This window comes from Mercenaria mercenaria, unplaced genomic scaffold (assembly GCF_021730395.1).
Source record: "Mercenaria mercenaria strain notata unplaced genomic scaffold, MADL_Memer_1 contig_4147, whole genome shotgun sequence".
NCBI lineage: Eukaryota > Metazoa > Mollusca > Bivalvia > Venerida > Veneridae > Mercenaria > Mercenaria mercenaria.
The window spans coordinates 38,021-62,880 of NW_026462354.1; the positions used below are offsets into that span (position 1 = coordinate 38,021).

At 35.1% G+C, this 24,860-nt stretch overlaps 1 protein-coding gene across 1 annotated transcript; it reads right to left on the reverse strand.

Moving 5' to 3' along the window:
* Positions 1–757: 757 nt before the first annotated feature.
* On the reverse strand, positions 758–20,568 carry LOC128553652 (cytosolic phospholipase A2-like). The gene is made up of 5 exons (XM_053534829.1): positions 20,419–20,568; positions 5,580–5,694; positions 5,136–5,273; positions 2,348–2,437; positions 758–969 (listed from the first exon to the last, which is right to left on the reverse strand). Exons 1-5 carry the CDS (start codon positions 20,566–20,568, stop codon positions 758–760), a joined length of 705 nt encoding a protein of 234 aa, XP_053390804.1.
* Positions 20,569–24,860: the final 4,292 nt, after the last annotated feature.

The window sequence follows — 24,860 nt, forward strand, 5'->3', positions numbered from 1 at the left end:
ACCATGGCAATGTTACGAGCCTCTTTCCAAATAAGGTGGGTCGAGTTATTATTGGAAAATTACTCAGTTATTCTTGGAATAACGGCAGTATGTTAGTATATAAACAGCGCAGCTATAAGGAAAAATAAGATTTAAGACTTAGTTTTAGGATTTGGATTTAGATTTTTTGGTTATTTTGTTGTAGATAATTTTGGTGTATATCTAAAGATTTTAAATAATGCGAAGTGCTAGCAGATTAAAATTAAAGTTACTAGAAATTTAGAACTGGGCTTAGCTTCTTTTATCACTAAACATTCACCGTTACAATTTGCAGTACGTACTTCCATCGCCTTTACTGTTACTGGTATCAGAAGAGCCACTGTCCTGTTCTAGCGATTCTTCGCTTGACTCTTTATCTGTTTTAATAAGTCGAATAAACACATACTGATCAATATACTAAACATTTGTTATTATGTACAGTTGATCCGGTATAAAATCAAAATAGTCACATCCGTAGAGATTGTCAAATTACCAAGAAAAACGTGATAATCTACTTGATAAAGTATTTATCTTTTATTTATTTGTGGTTAGTCAATACAAGGGAAACAAAGGAAATGATTATCACACAAGAATAAAAGAGTACTGTTAAAATTATCTGTATCTTACACCAAAATTATGAGAAAAAAACATGTTCTTTGTTTAAATAAATGAATATTGAAATAGTATTTTTGAATACTTTACAGTAAGAACAAAATACGGGAACTAGTTATTTTAAATTTCAGGAAGCGGTACATGACATTATACGAGCAAAGCAAGTTTTAAGGATCAATTCTAATCTGAAACACTTGCCATACAACGAGAATATCGAAAAAATGCTTTCGTCAGTTTCCTTTTCCTTTTTCTCATGTTCATCATTAGCATCTTCACTGTCACTGTCATCGTCTTCACTGTCACTGGTATCAGAAGAGTCACTGTCGTTTAACTCTATTTCTGTTTTATAAGTCGAATAAACACATGCTGATCAATATACTAAACATTTATTATTATGTATACTAGTAGTTGATCTGGAATGGACCCAATATAGCCACATTAGAAGAAATCTTCAAATTACCAAGTAAAATGTGATAATCTTCTTGATAAAGCAGTTTTGCAAAAAAAAAGATTTACTTTATTTGTGGTTAAATTAATACAATGGGAAACGAAGGAAACAATAATCACACACGAATAAAAGAAAACTGTTGAAATTATCTGTCTCTAACACCACCAAAATCAAAGAGAGAATGAGTACATGTTTCTGGTTGAAAGCCGTAAATGAGTTTATAGTTATAGTTGGCAAAAGTCGTAGCTGAATTCTGAATCACGGATGAGAATAGTACTTTTGAATAGTTTTCAGTAACATAACAACAAAATACGGGAACTAGTTACTTTAAATTTCAGGAAGCGGTACATGACATTATACGAGCAAAGCAAGTATTAAGGATCAATACTAATCTGAAACACTTTCCATGCAACAAGAATACCGAAATGCCAGTGTTACGGATTTTTTTGTCACCGGCTTAGTATGAAGTCAAATAGGCCGAGTAGAGCTAGTTCTGTGTCCGAGTTGTCGGTTTGTATAGCAGTATGATCGGTCAGAATAAGAAGTCATCTCATAATTTGCAGAATTGCAACAGGTCGAGATCAAAAAAATTCTACAATCACAGAGTTTCAGGATTCCAATATTTCAATGTACAGCCTCTTCCTCAACCTATACATTTCAATATACATGACGCACTTTACTTTTCCGCCAAAGCTACGTCATCCTTCCGTGAAAATCGTTTGTACTGTTGTCCGCATTATTTTATGAATGAAATTGCATTAACATAAATATATATATATTTTTTTTTACAAGTACACCCTATCTATCATATCGTATACAGTAAGCAATGATAACACATATACTCGTAAATTTTTATGAGAACTCATCTTATTATGTTTTATTTGAACCTATTCTGTCTGTTAATTTATGCCATTTGGCATAATATATTTATAAATAGACCTTAACATACCAGAATTCATACCATAAGAGGGCATTGCCAACTCACGCAACAAACCGCTTTGATAACCTAGTGGAAGAGCGTTCGCTACGAGTGCGGGAGGCTGTGGGTACGATCCTCAGCCGCGTCATATCACGTGGCGGTGGATTCCATTATGAATGAGGTGTGAACAGTAATTGATATAAGTTGTCAATCTTGCTTCACAATCGTCTTTAAAATGATTTTATATAGTTTATTTGTCACTTATTTAAACATTGTGTGTAATGAGGCACATAGTGCGCATTTGCAACGTGGTCAATGTGGCAAAATAGTGTGAAATTTGCCATGGTTACCTAATTCGTCTCTTTCCTGCTTTGAATTCTTTTTGTCCTTTTTCCAAAAAAATCTCTTTAGCAGTACACAGTACGCACTTCCCCAAATACCTGAAAAGAAATTACAAAAGCGCTAGATATAACAGGTTTTTTAAATGTTCAATTCTACATCTTTTCCATTGCTAGAGACCATTGCAATACTGTATGATTTCTATTGGCTATCTGCCTATCCGAAAAGGAGACACTATATTTGAACCATTCGTTCCTTTGAAAAGGTCTGTATTTATTAAAGATATCCAATTGCCATCTTTCACTCTACACATTTACTTCAAATGTATAAAATCTTGATGAAAAGTATTTAACTTTACTAACTATATAAATTCAGTTCCCCTATAGAGCTGCATTCTTATTTAATTGTCGTGCAATAACAGTTGATTGTTAAAGAAAATCAGTGTTTAGCGGTAGTACACATTTATACTGTGTGTATCTATATATGTATCCTGTGTGTAGTTTTAAAACCTAATTTACAGTACTGTTAAATTAAATACTCATAAACTTGTTAATTCTATTTTGACATATATTGTATGAAGTAATTGTTCAATTTTAGGATCTTAAGATTGGATCTCATATATCTTTAATTTAGACAAATTTTCAATTATTAGCAAACCTTGAAAATGTGCACCTTTTTCATGGATTTGACTTTAATTTGAATATTCCAGTAAAAATTCCTGCTTCTAACACTGTTTTCATTTATAACATAGATTACTGTAACTAGACCGTTATTTTCTTCTACTTACAAGAAACGAAGCAGTGAATCCTTACACTTTTAGATAAAAGAGATAAGTGGGTGATGATGGAGTAAACAGGATAGAAGGTAAATTGTATTCCCTTTTACCGCGGAAACATGTGAAATGCAGCGATGCCAACCTATACTTTTCGACAAGATGACAAAAGTGGGAGAGTGGACAGGAATACAGGGTGTATATTGTGACAGGAAAGGCCGTACCGGCGACAGTAACCATCAGAGCAAATCAACACCCTTTACAATATTTACAAATTTATTTACATAAGATGATTATTAACAATGGATAGATGATATAAAAAAAACTGATTATAAGAAAGAAAAAAAAATAAAGTTCAGTATCTCTAGATACAAAAGCTCTTATAGTTCCATTCTAATCTGACGTGGCACAGTTCTTTAATTTAATTGCAAACTTTAAGTAGCACAAACAATATATGACAACATATCTTCTAATCCAGTCCCTTTAAACCGTGAATACGTTGATTCCGTATTGGCTCCCTATAGTGGTAGGTGATTGCATCCCTGAGCTGACTTCAGAGGATAACAAAAATCAGCGTCTTTGTGGTTTACGGCACAACCATGGGACGAAAGCTCTGCGCTGGGAAAATCACATCCAGGCGAGTGAAGACAAGTGAACCTCGGGCATTGTACTTCCGGGTTATGACATCACCAGGTAAAATCGTCTGGCGGAAGAAGCTAAAATATATAACATATGGTAAGTACCATAGCAAAACAAATAAGTCAGGGCATAAAACTGCTCCTTTGGGTACACCATACCTCTGTAGGCTCCCATAAATAATACGTGCTACTTATACAAAATATATGTGCTACTAAGTTCATACGTCACGTGATTAAATTACGTCACTTATTACTTCCATTATTACAAAAATTACTTACTTAAAAGTCTAACATTGAAGTATGAAAAAGATATGAAAAGTTTATGATGAAACATTATAGTAATGGAAATGATAAACTGCAGCCATTATTTACAACTACAAATTAACAAAATTCAATGTAAATCAAACGTTATATGATAGTTGGCATCCATATAATATCTAATGCCATACACTAAAACGGACATTGTATGTATATGCAATAGACTGGCATAAAATCTCAAATTACAATAATATATTACATACATACACAGTACTAGACTTGCCATATAGATTTATACATTACAGTGCAATACAATATCGGCGTTCCATAACAACGAAATGTTTGACATAAGTTTTTAAAACAGTGCTTTACAATTATCACGATACAAATTTCAGTATAAATTTAACATCTTATATAAATGAAACGTTTAGACTCCTCTTTCTAAATAATTTACAAAAGTCTGAAAAATTTAATAAATTATCCAGACATACCGAAACTAGCCAAAATCATGTGCCGAAAAGTAAATGTTACAGAATTCTGTAGAATGAACAAAAATTTACCAAATAAAAATCGTTATGCAAAAATCATACAAAAATCTAACAAATAAATTTCTTACCTCGATCGAGCATAAATTTCTAGCAAGAAAATAATTCAGACATAGATTCGTCTATAATGTCGGAAGGTGGTGTGCGCAAGGCATATCTAGTCCAGTCTATTTAAAGGGTAATGTCCCGCCAAATACCAAATTTCATGGGATTCACGGCCTATGTGTAAACTCTTGACTATTTGTATTTCCACGAGATTCACGATATAGCCGGGGAATCTAACTACTTTGGCACGGATTGAAATTGACAATTTGAGGCCCATTATAGTGATTTTGGGGATAAAAACATGAATTACTGAAGTTTATAAAATATCAACTTTCTTGTTACTGAACCGAATTTAATGAAATTTACATGGAAATTTAAGTTATGAAATACAGAAAAACATGAGAGGTATTTTATGCATGAAATCTGACATTTACCTCAATAACTCAAAAATTTACAAAAAGATGATGCAATACCTGGATTTACACTACAGATAAAATAAGGCCCGTATGTCAGTTTGTGACACATATCCGTAATGTTTTACCTTGCAAGAAATGTAGCCGCGGCTCCTCGCAGTTTTTGACAAGATGACCCATGAAAAACTTGCTTCCAAACATCTCAGCTGGAATATATATTTTGTATTTCAATATTCCAATTTCATACGGAGTGAACTCCATCCATTCTGAAAAATATATCACATCATTTCTTTCACTTGGATTTTCTTATTTTGTTTTGGATAAATGTTCTTGTTCTTGATTAATTTATGCTTCTTCTTTATCAGGTCATATTTTTTGGGGGTTCATGAAAGAACTGACTTAAAACAATATTTTCCCTATGACAAATAGGTTTGTGGTGACAGTTTAATGCTTTTTACGCACTGCATTTACATTTGATTTTATTCAAATCTTTGATGTCTTCAGTAAAATTTAGAATATCATTCCAAGTTTGAAATGGAATTATAATAATAATCAATACTGATTTTATTTACCGTGAAAAACCTTGGCTGAGACATCCGTCTTAACGCGCACGGCTGCGTACATTGGCAACGGAATCTTCCCTTCTCTCAGCTTTTCTCGCTGGTCTGTTAGCCTCGCGTCCAGCCTCTGAAAGAACAAAATACATTAAAGTATAATGACTGTGTCAAAAGTGGTTTCGGTTTGATATATAATTATTGATATTTTGCCCTTGATATTATTGTAAATGTCAATAGGGAGGTAACAAGATTAGTATATAAACTTGGCTCATCTTTCATTACAATGTTTTATCTTTAAGCATTTACTTTAAAGAAAAAAACTCAACAAAATGTATTTATAGGGCACATTAATTGTGATTAATACTTTTTCGTGAATTAATCAAGACACATTTTGGTGTAAAACTAGGAAGAAAAAGGTAGAACTTTAAGACCAACTTATCCCAAGTTTACCTGAGTTTACCACGAAGACAGGGGTGTGGGAACGCTAAATGATACAAATGTGGGACTTTCCAATACATTCGGTACAATTTACAATCCTTCCAAAGTGACACTTTATGCTTGACACAGTTATTCCCTTAGACTGCGTCGTATCTGGCTAGCCGAATACCTATGCTTTTATCCAAGAGTGTGTAAAATCTGAGCTATTCCCCGAGAGGTTATCAGATCAACGCTGGACATTGTGTTGTGATGGGTAAAACAGAAGGAGAGCTTAGTTGATAAAGACTTTTAGAAAGAATGTTTTGGATGTCTGGAAATTAATGCTATATTTCTTAAGAATGCTTGAAACTTTATTACTGACAGACTGTATGTTACAGAGACACGTGCGAATTAATTGTTTTTACTACTTTTTACGGATGAAAATCGAACTTTACTCGATGTAAACTGTCTCGTTTTTAAATACATTTAAATACATTTGTATCTATATTTAACGCGCATTGAACACTAAATCCTTCATAGCGCTATTGTGGCAGGAATGACTTTTTCTAGCCTTACCTTACACATATATCCTAATATATACTGTTAAAAACAACAATTAAAGTTTGTTGTATAGCTAGCAGTCGGTATTCTGAACCTTGTAATAGTCTTAATATTATTGAAACACTGTTAAGTTAAATAAGCTTATGCACTTTCAAATGTAATTTTGCTTATAACTTTATTATAGATATTAGTGCATTTTGCTAATTACAGTATTCGTTCTACTTAAATTTATACAACCTTGTTTTGAGTAATAGTAATAGGTTTACACTATCATGTACTTGCTATACTTATGATATTGAAATCACTCAGGTGTAACTTTAGCATACAGTCATGTAAGGGTTGATACAAATGTTTACATAAGCTTGACCATTCTTTATGTATTGTTAATGCTACAGGTAATAATTTCACTTTTAATGGCCGCCAATTTTAATTTGCCGCGCCAATATGTGGCAAAAACAGCAAGTACTTCTGTACACGCTATCTTAAAAATTCTTTCGCAAAAGTAAAGTACTTCAAATTCTGATGCACGCCATACTTTTCAATTTGATTTTATGCCACCAACAAAGCAGCAGTCAACATTAAAAACTTAACTTTCCCATGGGAAATGCTATTTTCCCATAGGAATGCGGTCTTTTCCCATGGGAAGAACATGTGATAAATTTTCACATGGGAAATCCACGATTTCCCATGGGAAATATATTTCTTTCTTAAAATGATAAATCATTATCTTTTAAACTTATTCTACACCAGGCACATCATAACATGACTTTGGAAAAAGTTATTTGTCATTTTATTATTTTACAGATTTTCCCACGGGAAACCGTTCCCATATTTCGGCCATGGGAGTACGTTCCTAAGGGAATCATTTCCTATGGGAAATATTTCCGATGGGAAGACTTTTAGATTTTTCCCTTGGGAAATATTTCCTATGGGATATATTTCCCATGGGAAATATTTCCGACGGGAATGAATTCCGATGGGAATATTTAATATAAAATAAGTCATGTGTATAATTTTCCACAGAAAAATACTTTATAAGAAACTGAATATTCTAAACTGAATAATACCTTTTTAGATATGGAAGTCTTAGATACTATCGTTTAAATTGGCATCAAATGGGAAATAGAGTATGTCAAATGGGAAATAGAATATGGTCATGTGTCTTCTACAGGCGATATTTCTTTTCACATTTACTTACTGCAAAATTACATCTAAACCACACTGCTGTGATCTGGAGTTACTTCTCGTACTAACCCTAATAATGCTGGACACGTTTGAGTCTATCTTTGCGGCCAGTGTAAATCATGATCAACTTGCACATCCGTGCAGTCTGATCATGATCTGCACTGTTCGCCATTCAGTCGGTATCCTTTTGTAAGCACCCCCTTTAACAGTTAATTGTACTGTCCAAAGTGAAAGATAGACAAGTTCGTTATAGAAATTCAGCGGGGTAAGGGCTATAAGAGAGTTTAATATTCTCTCTCTTCCTTATACGTTCTAATGCCAAAAAATCTCCAAAGCGAATAAAACAAACACTAGCTTTAATTTAAATCCCAAAGTCATACTCATATTCATTATGCATATTTCCTATCACCCCTTTTTGTGTTTAGCATACAATAAAAACACTGTAAAACTACAAAACAAAAACAAAAAATCTGACATAGGCTCTATTGAGTATCATCCTTCATCAAACTCCTGTTCAAATTATTTTGATCGTAGTAGTGGCCGAGTCTGCACTGTGACAGGGTCGTGCAACAGTCATGATTAAAACAAATCCACATTAATGCTGGTTTGCTGTCATTATCACATATCAAAATATAAGTATCTATATTTATACGCAGATGGTGTACTGAATTAAATCTAAAAAGAAATTGCTAATTTAAAATCTTCTATTAAATATGAGTTGCTATTGTAATTCGAAACATACTTATTTCGTTCGCAAAAGTACTACGTTTGTAGTGTGCGGCCAGTTTTTTTATCTCTAAATAACATGGAGTACTTTTTTTCGGAGATTACATATTATAACATGTATCGAAAATAAATCTAATTCTCAATATTTACGCCCAATAAAGAATCAATGTATTCCTAATATCGAGGCTTCACAATCAGTCTTGAGTTCTTACATATTTATAAGAAATGAAGCTCAGCATATTCGGCCGAGTTTTGGTAGCGACAAAATGCGTTGCAAGGGTACATATGATTAGTTAAGGACCATGGGTTGAAACGTATTTTGGTAGGTTTTTTTTTTTACATCAGGGGCTGTGCTCATTTTTACATAATGCACAAAAGAGAGAGATAAAAGGAGGGAATGTCTTCTATAAAAATGGTGGGGGAGGGGGTTTGGAGTTCCCCTGCCGAGATATAGTTTTCGTATAAAAACAACCAAAATGTAGATTCCTGGGCGTTTGAAAAGGGCCTCATACGACGCTTCCTATGCAATAACATTGTATTATTTTGTTGTTTTAATGTGCTATTGTTGTCGGAGGGATAACCCACCGAGAGTTTTAAAGCACGAAAATGTTGAATTCTGTAAAACGAAGTATAACTGTGAGAATGACACGTGCGTCCTCCACCTAGGTTTTTTTTTTAAAAACATCCTACATAGACATAAATGGTGAATTCTGTGCGTGTTTTAGGGGTCTTAGATAAATATTTCTTACACACCGGAATGGCGTTTCCGGTGATTTCACCCATGCCGGCAACGATGTAACTCATTGCAGAGTTGGAGCGGTCTTCTGCGCATGCCCGAAAGTGAATATCAATTGTAGCGCACGGCAAAAATATGCATAGTTTTGCATGTCCGCACGCATTTAGTGTACAATATGCATAAAATACTGACTAAAGGTTAGGGTTAGTATCAGCATGGTTACAAAATATATACATTTAAGATATTTTTCGTTCAAAATTAGTTAATCCGGTATGAACCGGAGTCTGTAATTTATACCGGCGCTCCAATTCTGCATTGAGTCACAGTCTGCCGGCAAAACCTATCTGGCACCCCCATGCCAGATGAGTCTCGTGCTGTTAATGACAACCAAAAATACGAAAAAAGCAGGTACCTTGATAGTTTCTCTCCATTCCTTATAGTATATTTCTTGATTCAAAATACGTTGGTTTACCGTAAGAACATAACGTTACAAAACAAACGATAAAACTAAACTGGAACTTTGTTACTAGTATTCTGCGTAACGCAAAACATCATGACGTCACTTCTGCTTACAGACGTTAATTTCCCGCGCTTTGTGTTCATTCTCTACTATAAGAAATAGTGCTACGTAGGCCTAAGTATTTCTACATGTTATTTGTAAAATACGGTATGCAAGGAAAATAATCTGCCAGAATAAAATGCTAGAATGCAAGCCTCATTACCGCCCAATGCGCAGGTGCCCTCGGGACGGATATTTCTATCCGATTCGTAAACACATGACTGATATTATTATTCCGACACAAAAAGATTTTTTTCTCTTTAAAGGCGATGGGTTTCGAGAGTCCACCACAAATATCTTTGAAACACAACGTATAAGAATGGTAGAATTTGGCCGGGGGCTTACTCGAATAATTTTCCAAAAACTGAATTCTCCGACGTTAGATTTAGATTTTTATTTTGGTGTATACATGCGAGTGGTGTTCTGGGGTCCTCCCCGGAAAACGCATGGAAATGGTGTGTTCTGTGTGTTAAGATGGGTTAGAAATATATCATTTACTCTGACCTGAAGCTTCTTCTGCAAAAAGGTATACAATGTCATGTATCATATTTTTATCTACATATATAAATGCGAATGATTTTCTATAAATATTTATCGCGGAATTTGGTTTTTTTCTTCATTTGTATACGACGTATTATGAGAACACCTGCGGAGGGCGGCGGGCGGGCTGCTCGAAAGGTTGTCCGCTATCTAACTTGAGCAGTTCTTATCCAATGTTCACCCACTAAACTTGGTCAGAATGTTCACATCTCGGGCAAGTTCGATAATCAGCCGGATTGTCTAGTAGTTCTGGAGGTACACCCCTTTAATTGCTTAAAATTGCAAGTATTGACAACGTCCGCTCTTTAACTTGAGCAGGTCGTATCCAATATCCACCAAACTTGGTCAGGATGCTGATTTGCAATATATCTCGGCCAAGATCGATAACTAGTCAGAGCATCTCAGTAGCTCTGGAGCTATGCCACTCGAATAACTCAAAATTGCGAATGATGACAGTTTCCGCTCTCTTACTTGAGCAGTTCTTTTGTCCAATGTTCACCTAACTTGGTAATAATATTTATGAGCATAATATCTCGCGCAAGTTTAATGACCGGCAGCAAAAAGCACTTCCCTTTAGCTTTTAGTTTTAATGTGTGTTTGTCATTCTTCCTGCATTACGGGCGTATTTTGTGACAGTTTCGCACTCTTGTTTGAGTCTGTGAAAATTGACAAGCCTGTTTCACTAAGTAAATTGTGGTGAACAGTTGTGCCAAGTTCCTTCAGTATTTCTCGTTGTATGTCAAAGTTAGATTTGCTTTGACCTCTCTCACGTGTGTTCCAATGGCCCTTTCGGACTGAATTAGGGTCGTTATATTTTCAAGGTCAAAAGGCCAAGGTCGGATGAGCGACTAAGTTCCATCATGACTCTCTTTGAAATAATATTGTCCATTCGTCACAAAATATTCTTTTTGTAAATCATGAGATTATCATTAATATCGTTTTGCGTTGGATGTTTATATATCCAACGTATTTTGGTACTATATTTTTGTAAAGTACCAAACTGCGTTGAGTGAAACGCATTTTGGTAGTGATTACCAAAACTCGGCCGAATTTTGGTAGCGACTACCAAAATGCGTTGCTACCATTTTGAGGTGCAACAAAGCACTGTAGCAAGTCTAGAGACCATCGGTTAGATGATATGAGATGAAATTCCCCGAGACCGTAACGTCCGCATATAGTATTCTTCTTTGTTGTCTGCATATACCGAGGCATTTTTTTCGATGTTTTTCGGTTAAGGTTTATGTACTATCCGGAGACTGGTTGTCTGCAAGAACAACACAGCACCATGAATCAGTCACAGATATTCCTAAATCGTGCCAACATGTTTTCGTAATGAAAACTGTATATATGCAACGGAAATAAAAAACAAACACCTTTTTAAAAAAAGTAAGGCAGTGTAAAGGATGTCAAGTTTCTGCGCCGAGTGCAAACAATACTAAAACTCCTAATGCCAGTGCGGGAACGCGGTGAATGACGTCACCGTCACACCAGCTGCCCGTAAATTTTGCAAAGTATGTTATTTGCTGTAACAAGGATGATACCACTAATTATTAACTGTTTCGAGCGATGTTTCTTTTTCTTATGAGTGGCGAATATATAAAAGATAAATTCCCATGTGAAGTCAGGCCCCTGCCATGATCAGTGGGCCAAAACCGTCTCTAACTTGTCATTGGTCTAAACGTTTAAAGGGCGGGTACTAACCCCCAGTATCTTATAAGAATATTGATTTTCTATAGTGGGCGGGCTTAAGAGCTACCAATATTTATCGATTTGCGCATAATTTATCGGATATTAGAGGTACCGAAATAGTTTCAATTGTCATAGTTTTAATCGCTATCTTTTTAAATTAGATCAATCTTAAGGATATATTTCTGTTTAGAAATATTATTTTACGGCTTTTATATACGTTATATACGTTATAAATGATAATGTAACGAAAATTCATAATTTATGTATTAAGTTAACTTCTATGTTCTCTTTTAACATTTTTGATAATACTAGTAGTAGTAGTAGTAGTAGTAGTAGTAGTAGTAGTAGTAGTAGTAATAATAATAATAATAATAATAATTACAATAATAATAATAATAATAATAATAATAATAATAATATAACAACCATCATCATCATCATCATCATAATATCTTTATTTATATATGGTAACACATGAAGATAAAAATAAGTACAAAGTACAAATCATCCACCTTATTTTAAATATGGCCGTCTGAATAATGACAACAACCCAATACAATTTATGTATCACATAACCTAATTAAAATCACATTCATTCTTAGATAAATACCGCTTAAACTAGATATTGCCTTTAAGTATTCATCTATGCAATTTCCATTTATGCAATCAATAAGTCAGGCATAATTATATTATAATGGCCTAGTTATAATTCAGCTGATATTAACATAGAGATTCTTTAGACGGTCAATTGTAAAATATACTTTTCATATCTATTTTCTAATGTTGGAGTGAATTACATTTGATATCTAATTCAGAATGTGTATTTTTGTTTTAAATGGTTTTCAGATGCGATTTTAAAGTTGCACATCGAAATGTCCGCATAGTACCGCCTACTGTTACCAGACTCTCAAGATTCCGGACGTCAACGATTTTTTTTTTCATTTTAAAATGTGATTCAAATGCAAGTTCAAAGGAGCGAACCCACTGGGATTTCTACGGACTAATACACTATCAGTAAAAAATGTTTTTCTGAGTCAATGTTTTAAAAACATATCAATACTGAACATTTCTTATACGTACCATTTTGGTATGAAGAGAGTCACATAGGAAAATAAAAATGTCACTGAACTATTAAGAAAGAAAAAACATTTAAAATGACAGGTTTATATACAACTGATGTGACGATAGTTTGGCATTTCAGATAATGAAATAGAATGCTATGGTATTGATGTAAAGGGTAGCTGTAAACGTTAATTTACTTTTTATAGCTTGAAAATTAAGAATATATTTATCGATTATCGATCTGCAGTTACAGAAGTATCACTCAAAATGAACACGGTGTACTACCACACATGCTGGAAATCAAATACTGACACTAAAACGTTAAGGAATGACTCATTTTATAGGATGCTTTCCAGGTCCGGTTCCAGAAAAATTAAGGGCGCCAGCATATCATCGGCGGGATATGAAAGGGTACCCCAACGGCCAACTCCCTTCTGAATTTATTTGAAATTAAGTATTAAATGGTTGCTCCTGGTGCATTTGGATCTCAATTTTAAGTGCAACACTAATGATTATACTTACCCCCCGCCGAGTGGTGACATTCTGTTTCGAGGGTTGACAATATCAATGTCATACACGCTGTCATATGATATTTATTTTATTATACCGAACAAAATTAAGCACATAATTTTTTAAAGAAAATGTGTTTAATTCATTTAATTAAACAGTTTCATCTTAAGCGCGGTAATCGCCTATGTACACATTTAATATAGTGACGTCATTACTATATGACATTGTGTACAAGGGAGGCAATCATTTGACTAAAAACCTGAAGCAGTTAATTGCCCTTATATGACATTCAAAATATCAGTGTGGTCACATGACCTGACAGTCACTCCGGCTTGGTCACGTGTCAAAAATGTTGAAAATGTTTCTGATAGTCAAAATATCTCTTTTTCTGGTAATGGGATTTTACCATTGTAGATAAAATTGAGGTATAATAATATCACTTGCCTCTCGCATCTGTCACGTTCATTAACCTTATGAAAGAAAGTGTTATCCGAGTGTTGTTAGAAGAGATTAATACTCACTCATTGGACGTACACATGCATTAAATGCACGCTACAAAGTTAGCATAAACCGAACGCTAACCTTATTCACAGTAGAATATATATCAGGATCTTACATTCGTGCCTTTGTAAGACGGGGTAATGCTCGGTTTTCCATTCCACACTGTCCCGAAGGTTGCTATCGTACGAAAACAGCAAATATGTTACGAAAACATACATGTTAGATCATTTATCTATCTCTTTATACTGCCTCACACCTCTCGCGAGTATTATGGGCAGGGTGCGTGTCGATGATTAGTACAGAATAAAAGAATAATAGTAAGAATGTGAAAGTGATGGATGCTGTTAAAATGTTAAAAAGGATAGAGTAAAAGGATAAAAACAATTGCATTTTGCTTAGTAACTGAGCTGGGCCACTGCCTGTTTGAAGGACTCAAGGTCAGGCATGGTTGCAATATTTGGTGGTAACCCGTTCCACAAGACTGCAGTGTGGGGGAAAAAGGAATATTTCAAGTAATCTGAATTGACTTGGACCTGACGAAGGCTTAAGGGATGCATGTGCCTAGTAAACCTGGTAGGGGCCTGTAAGTAATTGGGGAGGGAGATGGCTACAAGGCCATGGTATATCTTATAGAACATGACAAGCTTAGAGTCTAGACGTCTGTTCTCAAGCGTGCGCCAGTCAAGGGTATTTTGCATTTGTGTTACACTGGAATAACGGGAATAATCATTCTTGACCCATCTGATTGTGCGTCGCTGGACCATTTCTAGCTTATGAATGTTGACCTGTGTATGTGGTGACCATGCACATGAGGCATATTCAAGCTGCGGTCTGACCAATGTTTTGTATGCTAGAGTTTTGATGCTTTCATATTTCGTTTTGATGTTACGTTTGATGAAACCTAGTTTTCTGTTTGCATTTGTTGTGATTCTGGAGATATGTGTGTTTTTCTTGCCTTCCATGTTAACTGATATTATTAATAGATCTATAGCTAATGACGTCATAATAGTGCCAGTGCTATGTGACCTCACCAAAGTGCACGCTATTTTAGACAAAGTTTTTCCCTAGGGAAAGACAAGAATAGAATCTCTCTATCCCTGGCACGTGCTCGAACAAATGTATACTTTCCCTGCTAGGAAGGCAAGAATATAAGAATCTTACATGCCCATCTGTGTTAGACGGGGTTTTCAGTACCCGAGGGACAGTGTAGAATGGAAAACCGAGCGTTAGCGAGGTTTTTTATCCAAGCTGTCCCGAGGGTTGGGGAAACAGCTGTCTTATACAGGCAACATGTTAGATCATTTTTCTTGCCTATCACGTTCAAAATAGATCGTGGAGACAAGTGGATTTAGATATTTTCTGATAGCTTTCATTTATATAGTTTTGTGACATCACAATAGTGCCAGTACCCTAGTGCGCGCTATTTCAGGCAAGAGTTTTCCCTAGGGAAAGACAGGAATATCTTTCCCTGGCGCGTGCCCGGACAAATGTATACGTTCCCCTCTAGGTAGGCAAAAACACACATTCTATGCGTGCGTACTTACCGTGGTATGTTTAAGATATGTATTTATTTTGTTTATAAATTTAAGCATCGTCAACGTGAAAAAACAACGCAGATATTCCTGCGTATTTATTAAAATTTAATGACGTTGAGGTAGAGTGTATTCATTTACAATGTACTAGTATTTTGTGCTTTATGCCAGAATATCGTTAGCGCATGTTCATTTCGTTTTATAACATCTTCAGAATCCCTCGGAAGCAGAAAAATGCTTACATGTGATAAGAATAATCTTCCCGCATAGAATTTATTAAACTCATAAAATGCTTGGCAGAGCTTCTCATCTTATCATTTTATTCAACTCGTGCAATAAAGTCATGTGACAGGACACTCATGTAATATCCTCTACATTGTATATAATTGCACGTGTATTTTGAAATGTGCGCACACGCAAAGCAGATTTCGACCTAGATTGTACACTAAAGTTATGTATAGGCAGTCTGTTAATTCAGTCGTCCTCTCTTGTTGCAAGACGGACTGACAAAATATGATATATATGACCTGTATTTCTGGCTCATATGCCTATGTCTTCAACTTCCTTTCAATTTTCACTAGTTTTTGTAAATAGTTTTATGAATACAATGAGTACACGGATGCTACTCGTGAGTACTCCAGAAAGATACAGTTGGGATCATGTATATGTTTATTTAGCGGGAAACATATAAAACTATATTTAAATTCTCCTGTGACAGGTCTTTCATAAAATGAGATAATAATTTCATGAAATCGTCAACAAATGTAGAAATTCTCCATATACCCCTATAGAAAATTTGTATCTTTTAGCGTAAACGATTTGTATCTTTTAGCGAGCCTAAAATGTTGTATCATTTAGCATTAGTTTTGTATCTTTTAGCGAGACTCGATTATGTATCATTTAGCGTTGATTGTATCATTTAGTGTCAGTTTTTTATCGTTTAACGTCAGTTGCTTCATTTAGCGAAGTTGTATCATTTAGCGTTCCCACACCCCTTTCGTTTAGTGTCGATTCCTTGCCCAAAATGAAATTAACAGCAAGTCGAAAGATTTCCTGCTGCCAGAAATTATATAGACATATCCATGTTCACACGCACCAACATTTTAACGCACGGGTGGACAGGTGGACATATTATTTTTAAGCGTGCACGCACATTCTAACTGCACTAGATATACGCGTTTACTTATACATTAATAAGTGTACGCGTAAATTTATATCTACACACGCGTATAATTTAACGCGCGCATGCGAAAATCTATGTGCTTGTATATATATACGCGTGCGCATATACATGTTCCATAATGGGCGTTTAATTTTATGCATGCACGCTTTATTCTGAGTGCTTGTATATTTGCAAATATGCATGCACATATGAACGTACACGAGTAAATTAATATATAAGTATGTACCTACACATTTGCAATTACACATACATTTTTATTGATGGTTTGACGTCGTGTGAATGAAATGAAGCCATAAATAAACCAGTGTAATACAGTTCTGACGTCAGCGTCATTTTAATTCGGATTTACTTGGTCGCTCGTAGATATTATAGCATAAAACATGTGTTAACAGAGAGATTCACGTGTTGTTATAAAACATTCTAATATATGCACGTTCCGTGGTAAAGCGCTAAGGTATTACGGCCCATAACGGATTTATATTTCAATGGAAATAACGTCAACGTGACAAAAATCAACAGATATCCCTGCGCATTTCATTGAAATTAAATTACGTTGAGGTAGAGTTTATATATTCATTCTGCATTCGTTTATGCGCTTTATGCTTAAATAGTTTTAACTCATGTCCATTTCGTATAATAACATCTTTAGAACCCCTCAGGATTCTGCATATGTTGCAACATGAAAAACATGCGTTATCCCTACAAAGAAAGAAGAAATTTTGATGTTTCAGCATAACAAATCTTGCCGGTGATAAAATTTCTTCCCATAGAGCCTTTCATTTTATTATTTTATTCAAATTGTGTAATTAAGGGTGCTATAGTGATCTGAATACATGTTTTAAACTTAAAATGACATTAACCAATCTAATGTACTAAACTTGTTGCAGTGATTTAGACTGAACGCCGAACACCATGTCTTTGTTGTAGGTATCGGTTCGAATATAGTATTCAAAACAATATAATATGATACGTATTAATTGAATTATAATTGCTAATACTCTAAAAAAAATCATCATGGGTTCGAACCTACACGTTATGCACTGGGCATTCTTTGTTAGATTTTCTAAAGTGAATCATCAGCCGAGATGATTCGACTAGCAGATCAATCTTAGTATATGAACTCGCCCAAAAGGTCATTTTTGAAAGTGAAAGTGTATTTTACCCCAATAGAAAATTTATATCTTTAAGCGTCAACGATTTGTTTTATTTAGCAAGCCTAAAAAGGATTAAATTTATAACACTTCCGCTTTCAGACACAATGTCTATAATCAAATCGTCATGGAGAAGATAGTGCGGATGGCGCCTCGCCCGAGGACCGATCTCACGACCACGCGATCTGTAGATTTGCGCTGTCACTTTTGAACTAAACAGGCTGGCTACATTTTTTTGCATAACTCTTCACTAGGGAAAAAAATCATACAGAAAATATTTCCTATTGGAACGCATTCCCATGGGAAACGCTTCCCTTGGGAACAGTTTCCTACAGGAAAGCATTCCCATGGGAAACTTTTCCCAAGGGAACAATTTCCTATGGGATTCCCAAAGGAATTCTTTCCTATCGGAAAACTTAATTATCTTTTTTTCAAACAAATAAACTAGCCAGTGCTATAAAAGTATTTTTATAAAACAGCTATGATGTTTTTCTAATAATTTATATGAAAATAAAAAAATAAGGTTTTCCCATGGGAAATTCCGATGGGAAAGATTTCCCAAATGTTTCCCATGGGAAAACACCGTCCCATGGGAAACAGAATATTATAATAGCAATATTTATTAAAATAATAAAACTAGAATGATGAAAGTTGTTGGCTGCTATATGGTAGATATGGGCTATCATTCAGTACCATTTAAAAGTTCAAAGCTTTTGTAGAAGTACTTGACGTTTTTGCCAATTATTGTCCGTGGCAAATTAAAATTGGCGGCCATTTTTTATGAATTTATTGAACACTCCATGTGTACTGCAATTTTTCTGCATGGGTTTTTCATGCGTTTTACCAATGCGAGGGTATATAAGCCCTGATTTTGGCAGTCTCTGTGCTAGTGTTCACAGACTCTCGACAGGTAACTTCTACCTTTAGTCAGAGCCTAGCCATTTCCCCCTTACTGTCTTTGGGTATATTTTTTTCCTTTTGGACCGGGATCTAAATTTAAAGACAAAATTATTTAAAATTACTTCGTTAGGTATAGGACTTTAATTTCTGTAGGTTGTAATTATGGCTTAGTTATTTTGAACATTGTGAACTGAAAATGTATAAACTGTCCCTGATGTATTTTGTTTATGATGTTAAACGAGCCATGTGAAAATAATAAAATACATCTTGTACCAGGTAAACCTCTTTTGTGTTCCTTGTAGTTTAGTGAATTTTAAAATCTAACAGAGTAACCTGGGCATAGTAGTAAATACTGCTACACTATTGGTAACGACAGCAGAGTGTTATTTTTTATTGCCGCGGCTGTCCGGGATCGATTTTTGAAATAGTTTAGAAACAAAAACTCGTATTCTTATGTTCATAATTCATGGGGATTTGTTCTTCTTCGGGACAGATCTACTTGAAAAAGTCTTACCAAACCTCTGATAAGATACATCATGTACGAACTTGGAAAATAAATCGACACCCTGATTGATATCGATATCACCACACTCGAGCTTCAATTTATTCAGTTTCACTTAGGAGCAGGTTAAGAAATGTCTCCTGTTTTTCTGTATTCCATAATATTTTATCATAAGAAATATACTTAAACGCAAAGAAACTGTGCACCTTAACTTTTATTCTACAAAGTGTACAGTTGCAAAATCTGGCAAGTAAGAATCTTGGTCGTTACGGTTTGTACATACAACAATTTATTATATACCTGTATACATTCTGTAAACAATCTGCTTGTACTTCACAATTAAATATGAACAGACAGACAAAAATTCCGTATTGCACCTTTTAAATTCCGTATCGTACCTTCCATATTGTATGCTGCCTGACTATTTTCATTAATATGCATGACCCGGCACATTTCATAGGTCTTGCGTAATAGCTCGAATAGCAATTTCGCACGATTTCCACGTGCAGCATGCATACATAGGCACAGGTGGTAAAACTTATTTTCTTTACATTCATTTGCATATGTACGAATGCGAATATCACTTAAGATTTCGAAATATCTAGGCAGCAAATATGCCACGACTTTCGGGACGTCAGCGTATTGACGCTTAAGTGATGTTTGGTAGAGGCGATTCCGTCACAGCAGTTTCACAGCCAATTAATTGCCATAGAAATACTGTTGAGAGATAGATTTGTGCAAACGGTTACTGTTGCAGACCGTCCTTGATCCGATAGACCACGTGTGACTGGCGTCAGACTCGACCGCCATATTGCGTTTACGAACATGCGACCGGTACCAAACCGCCACTGCTACTACGAGGAAATACGGTAAAAGCTGGTTCTTAAACGTCTACGTCGAAGCGTTAGACCGATTCGACCTAGATGTCCCTATACTAGACCTATGCTGTCCAAACGTCAACGCGCGGCGCGTTTGAATTGGGCGAAACTTCATTATCGATGGAGAAGGGCTGAATGAAACCGGATCGTCTTTACTGACGAATCTCGGTTTAATCTCATCCACAATGACGGCAGAATACCAGTTTACAGCGATTTTCTGACGCCTGTGTTCTTCAGAGGAACAGATTCAGTGGTGGCAGCGTCATGCTGTGGGGCGGGATCATGGGGAACAGAAAGACGGATCAGGTCTTTGTACAGGGCTATATTAATCAAGTCCTGAGACCAGTAGCCGTCCCCTTTATCAATGCACATGGTCCTGCTACCCTTATGCATAATAATGCAAGGCCCAACACGGCAAGACTAACTCAGCAATTTCTGAACGTTAACGGAATAACCCCATAGAGCACATTTGGGACGCTCTTGGTCGTAGAATGAGTTCAAGGCGTGACATGAACAATCTGCACGACCTTCAAAACGCCTTGCAGTTGGAATGGAACCGTCTTCCAGCGTCACGTTAATTCCATGAGACGTTGTGTTGTGCAAGTTGTTAGACAGAATGGCGGGCACACACGATATTAATGCAAAATGTCCATCACTTTTGATCGATCTACAGTTAATGAACACAAGAAAACGTTCTCTCGGCTATTTGTGAATTTTCGATTTTGACCCCTCGAACGAAATCGAATACGATAACAAAATCACGTTAGTTAAAAAGATAAATGTTTATCCCTTAAAATGTTACCAAACATGACAACATTCCATCACCGGATTCTGAGAAAATCTGAAAATATAAAGTGCACAGTTTCTTTTAAGATTTTCGGTATTTTTCAGTGAAACATTACACTTGGAAGAAAATATTATTTGACAATGATCCGAATATTCAGTTACATCCAATACACACATATTAGATATGTATTTAAAATGTTCATACTTGGTAATCAAATAATCAACAGTACTTGCTATAGGCCTATTTCTCCTGGCAATGACCAGGTGAAAGGCGACCATTCGTAATACTTACAGAGAGTCAATAGCTTTACACAAAACGGATTAACATGTTTATCATGATTTTCAGGCAAAGGTAAATTTATAACTTGACCCACATTCTCCGGCATATCAATGTAACGGTATAAATGTATGTTTTCGCCATTGCGTGCGTGAATTCAAGTCACCTAACAAGTACACCTCGCCCCTGTCACCGTATTTTCTGACTTCCGCATTTAAGTGTTCAAAAAAGTCAAATTAAAATTGTGTGGAGTTTACATGTCTTTCTACGGCGGAATATAACAGATACAAAAGTACTGATCATTTGCAGAATTTGAAAATTCTTTTTTTTTCAGTTTAAACCATATGATACCGCTTAAATTAAAATGTGTTACATACTTCTTCGATTGAGAAATTAAATTTCTTAAAGAGAGCGAATAATAATGATAATAATGAAATACATGTGCAATGAAATTTATTTTTTTTAACAACTGTGCTGTTATTGTGTGAGAATACAAGAATTTACAATACAATGAGGAAAATTGAAAGTTAAAAGGAAGCAATTTCCTCTTTAAATAGTTTTGTATTTTGTACATGAAATGAAAGATAAAGAAATGTAAATTGGGAATATAGGTTATAAAATAATGACAAATAAATAATTATTGGTGTTTTAAACGTTTAAAAACAACTTCCCTATATGATTCAATACTTGTTTTACAAGCGAGTGCTATCACGGTATTACAGGTGTTAACAAGGGAGACAATTTTATCAATAAACCGGAGCAATGTATGCAAAAGTCCGGTATGAAATTGAGGCTCGCTAATAGATACAAAACTAACGCTAAATGATACAACATTTTTAGGCCGCTAAAAGCTACAACCATTGGCACTAAAAAGATACACATTTTCTATAGGGGTATGTGGAGAATTCCAACATTTGTTGACGATTGTACGAAAATATTATCCCATTGTATGCAGGACTTGTCACCCGAAAATGTAAATATAGTTTTGTATGTTTCCTGTTAAATAAACATATACATGATTCCAATTGAATTTTCTGGAGTGCTTGCCGGTAACATCCGACACTCATTGTATTAAAACAACTAGTTACATAAACTAGTAAAAAATGAAAGAAAGTTGATGACAAAAGCATATAAGCCTGCAATACGGTATTCCGTCTTTTATCTTTTAACTGTCAACAAGAGAAGATGGCTTGGTTAACAGACTGTCCGTACATAACAATGGTGTACCAATATTCGGTCGAAATCTGCTTTGCGCGCGTGCACATTTCAAAATATACGTGCACTTATGACCATTTTATCAATTTTACTCAACGAGTTTAATACATTCATTGTGGGAAGACACAAGTGTAATATTCTTTTTATCACATTAAGTTTTTTTCTGCTTTAACATCAAAATTTCCTTCAGTTTTTTACCTATTATAGACAAAGTAAATTCTACCAAAGTATCAATTTCTTAAAACTAGGCTTACTTCAAAACTTCATTATACTAGTGTATTATCAAATTTATGTAATGGCTTCAATTCAGTCAAACGACAGCAAACATGTGATGAAAAAAAAAACAATGTGCAAATGTAAATATGTAGGTGCATGCTTATATGGACGTGCGCGTGTGTATAAATTCACTCGTACACATCCAAATATCCTCGCACGCGTATATATAAGTATACGTATAATTGCAAGTGTACATATAAATTTACGCTTGCATTCTACAAGCATCTAGAATCAAGCGTGCACGAATACAAATAATAAATTATGTATACTCGTACAATGGTAAATATCATATATTTACGCGTGCACTTGTAAATATATAAAAACACGCGCATATTTATGTGCGGCTAGAATGTGCGGGTAAGCTTAAATATATGCGTCCACATGTATATTTTTAAACGCACGTGCATAAGTAATTGGATGCACGCATGCATTCTGAAAAGTGCATGTATATTTACACACGCAGGTTCATATAAGCGTGCACCTACATATTTACGCATACGCGTATAAAAATTACACGCGTACGCATATATTTACGAGTGCACGTATAAATATATACACGTGCTTATCATATAAAAGTGCACCTACATATTAACTCATGCATGTATAAAATATAGATGCGGACGTATATATTTACGCGTGCACGCATGTTTTCATACTTGCACAAATAATCTGTTGAAAACGGGAGTAAATTATTTTTCAGAAAAAAGAGTATGTGATAACACTTGTGAGTTAATGTGCTATAACTAGTGTGAATACATTGGATTGCACGTGCGTGTCGTAAGTTTCTGTATGGAAATACATTTATACAAAGCAAACAGCATCCGTCCATAGCCCCGCCCGATTAGCTCAGTAGGGAGAGCGTTGGTCTACGGATCGCGGGGTCGCGAGTTTTCCGGGCGGGAAGTATGTTCTCCGTGACGATTTGATAAAGGACATTGTGCCTGAAATCATTCGTCCTCCACCTCTGATAATCCATGTGGGGATGTTGGCAGTTACTTACGGAGAACAGGTATGTACTACTGGTATAGAATCCAGAAGACTGGTTAGGTTAACTGTCCGCCGTTACATGACTGAAATACTGTTGAAAAACGGCGTTAAACCCTGAAACAAACAAACAAACAAACAAACAAAGCATCCGTCCACGACCTGCTAAATATACTGTTAATAAAAGAAATCAACACATATTTAATGTGACTGAAAGGTTATATAATGACCATGTTTAGTTGATAAAAATGTTAATCAGAAAGCGGTCCCACATATATATGTTTTTTGACGGAGGGACTAAAGTACCCTGCTTTACTGCCCAAAACACACGCATGTTTTCATTAAACTTAGTCAAGCGGTATATCGGTATGCTTACATTCCCTTACGGAAATATTATAATTTGTCGCGAACACTTGTTGCGATCATGCCGCGAATATCAGGCAAACATACCGCAAACACTTTTGATACAATTGATATAATGTTCGCGGAATGTTCGTTTGGTGTTCACTTTTCACATGCAAATTAGTTTTGCCGCGAACAAGTTGCCGCGAACTTCCCGCGAACAAGTAGCTGTGAGCTTCCTGCGAACAAGTTGCTGCGATCATCCCGCGAACTAGTTGCTGCGAACATCCCGCGAACTAGCTGAAAACCATGACTACTAAGCAAAACCTGGCCAGAAATTGTGCAAAGAAAAAGTGCAGAAACAAATAGGAATCAGGGATATAAATTTATTGAATAAACTTGAGCACTGAGGCTGTAATAAATTCAAATTGTCAGTGTCTGAGCTTTTTCATATCCTTTTTTGGTACATTTTGAACTTTAAAGAAATATGCTTGAATTTTAACAGTTAATTGTATTTATTCAATAACAAGTAGCGTCTCAGTGCATGTATTCTTTTCATTCAAATGTTATTTCTTGACACTGCTTATAGGTTATATGTATGACTACAAATCTGTCATAGTTTTACATGTTAATTTTCAAACTTATGAAGTATAGAAATTGTCATAATAAGTTCTATAGATAATTTGTTTCAGCTCTGCAAAAGTTTTTAAGCATTTATTTTATTTTCAAAAATCCTCATGTTTATTCAGATATATGAGTATAGATATCAAACATAAATGTTCTG

What these genes read in the sequence shown, in the direction of transcription:
- LOC128553652 (XM_053534829.1), bottom strand. Translation starts at nt 20,568, where the DNA reads ATGTGCATTGATAAAGGGGACGGCTACTGGTCTCAGGACTTGATTAAT. An exon ending in CTCAGCCAAGGTTTTTCACG is followed by an intron (nt 5,274 to 5,579) that starts GTAAATAAAATC and finishes TATATTTTTCAG; the next exon opens with AATGGATGGAGTTCACTCCG. An exon ending in GCGGCTACATTTCTTGCAAG is followed by an intron (nt 2,438 to 5,135) that starts GTAAAACATTAC and finishes ATTTCTTTTCAG; the next exon opens with GTATTTGGGGAAGTGCGTAC.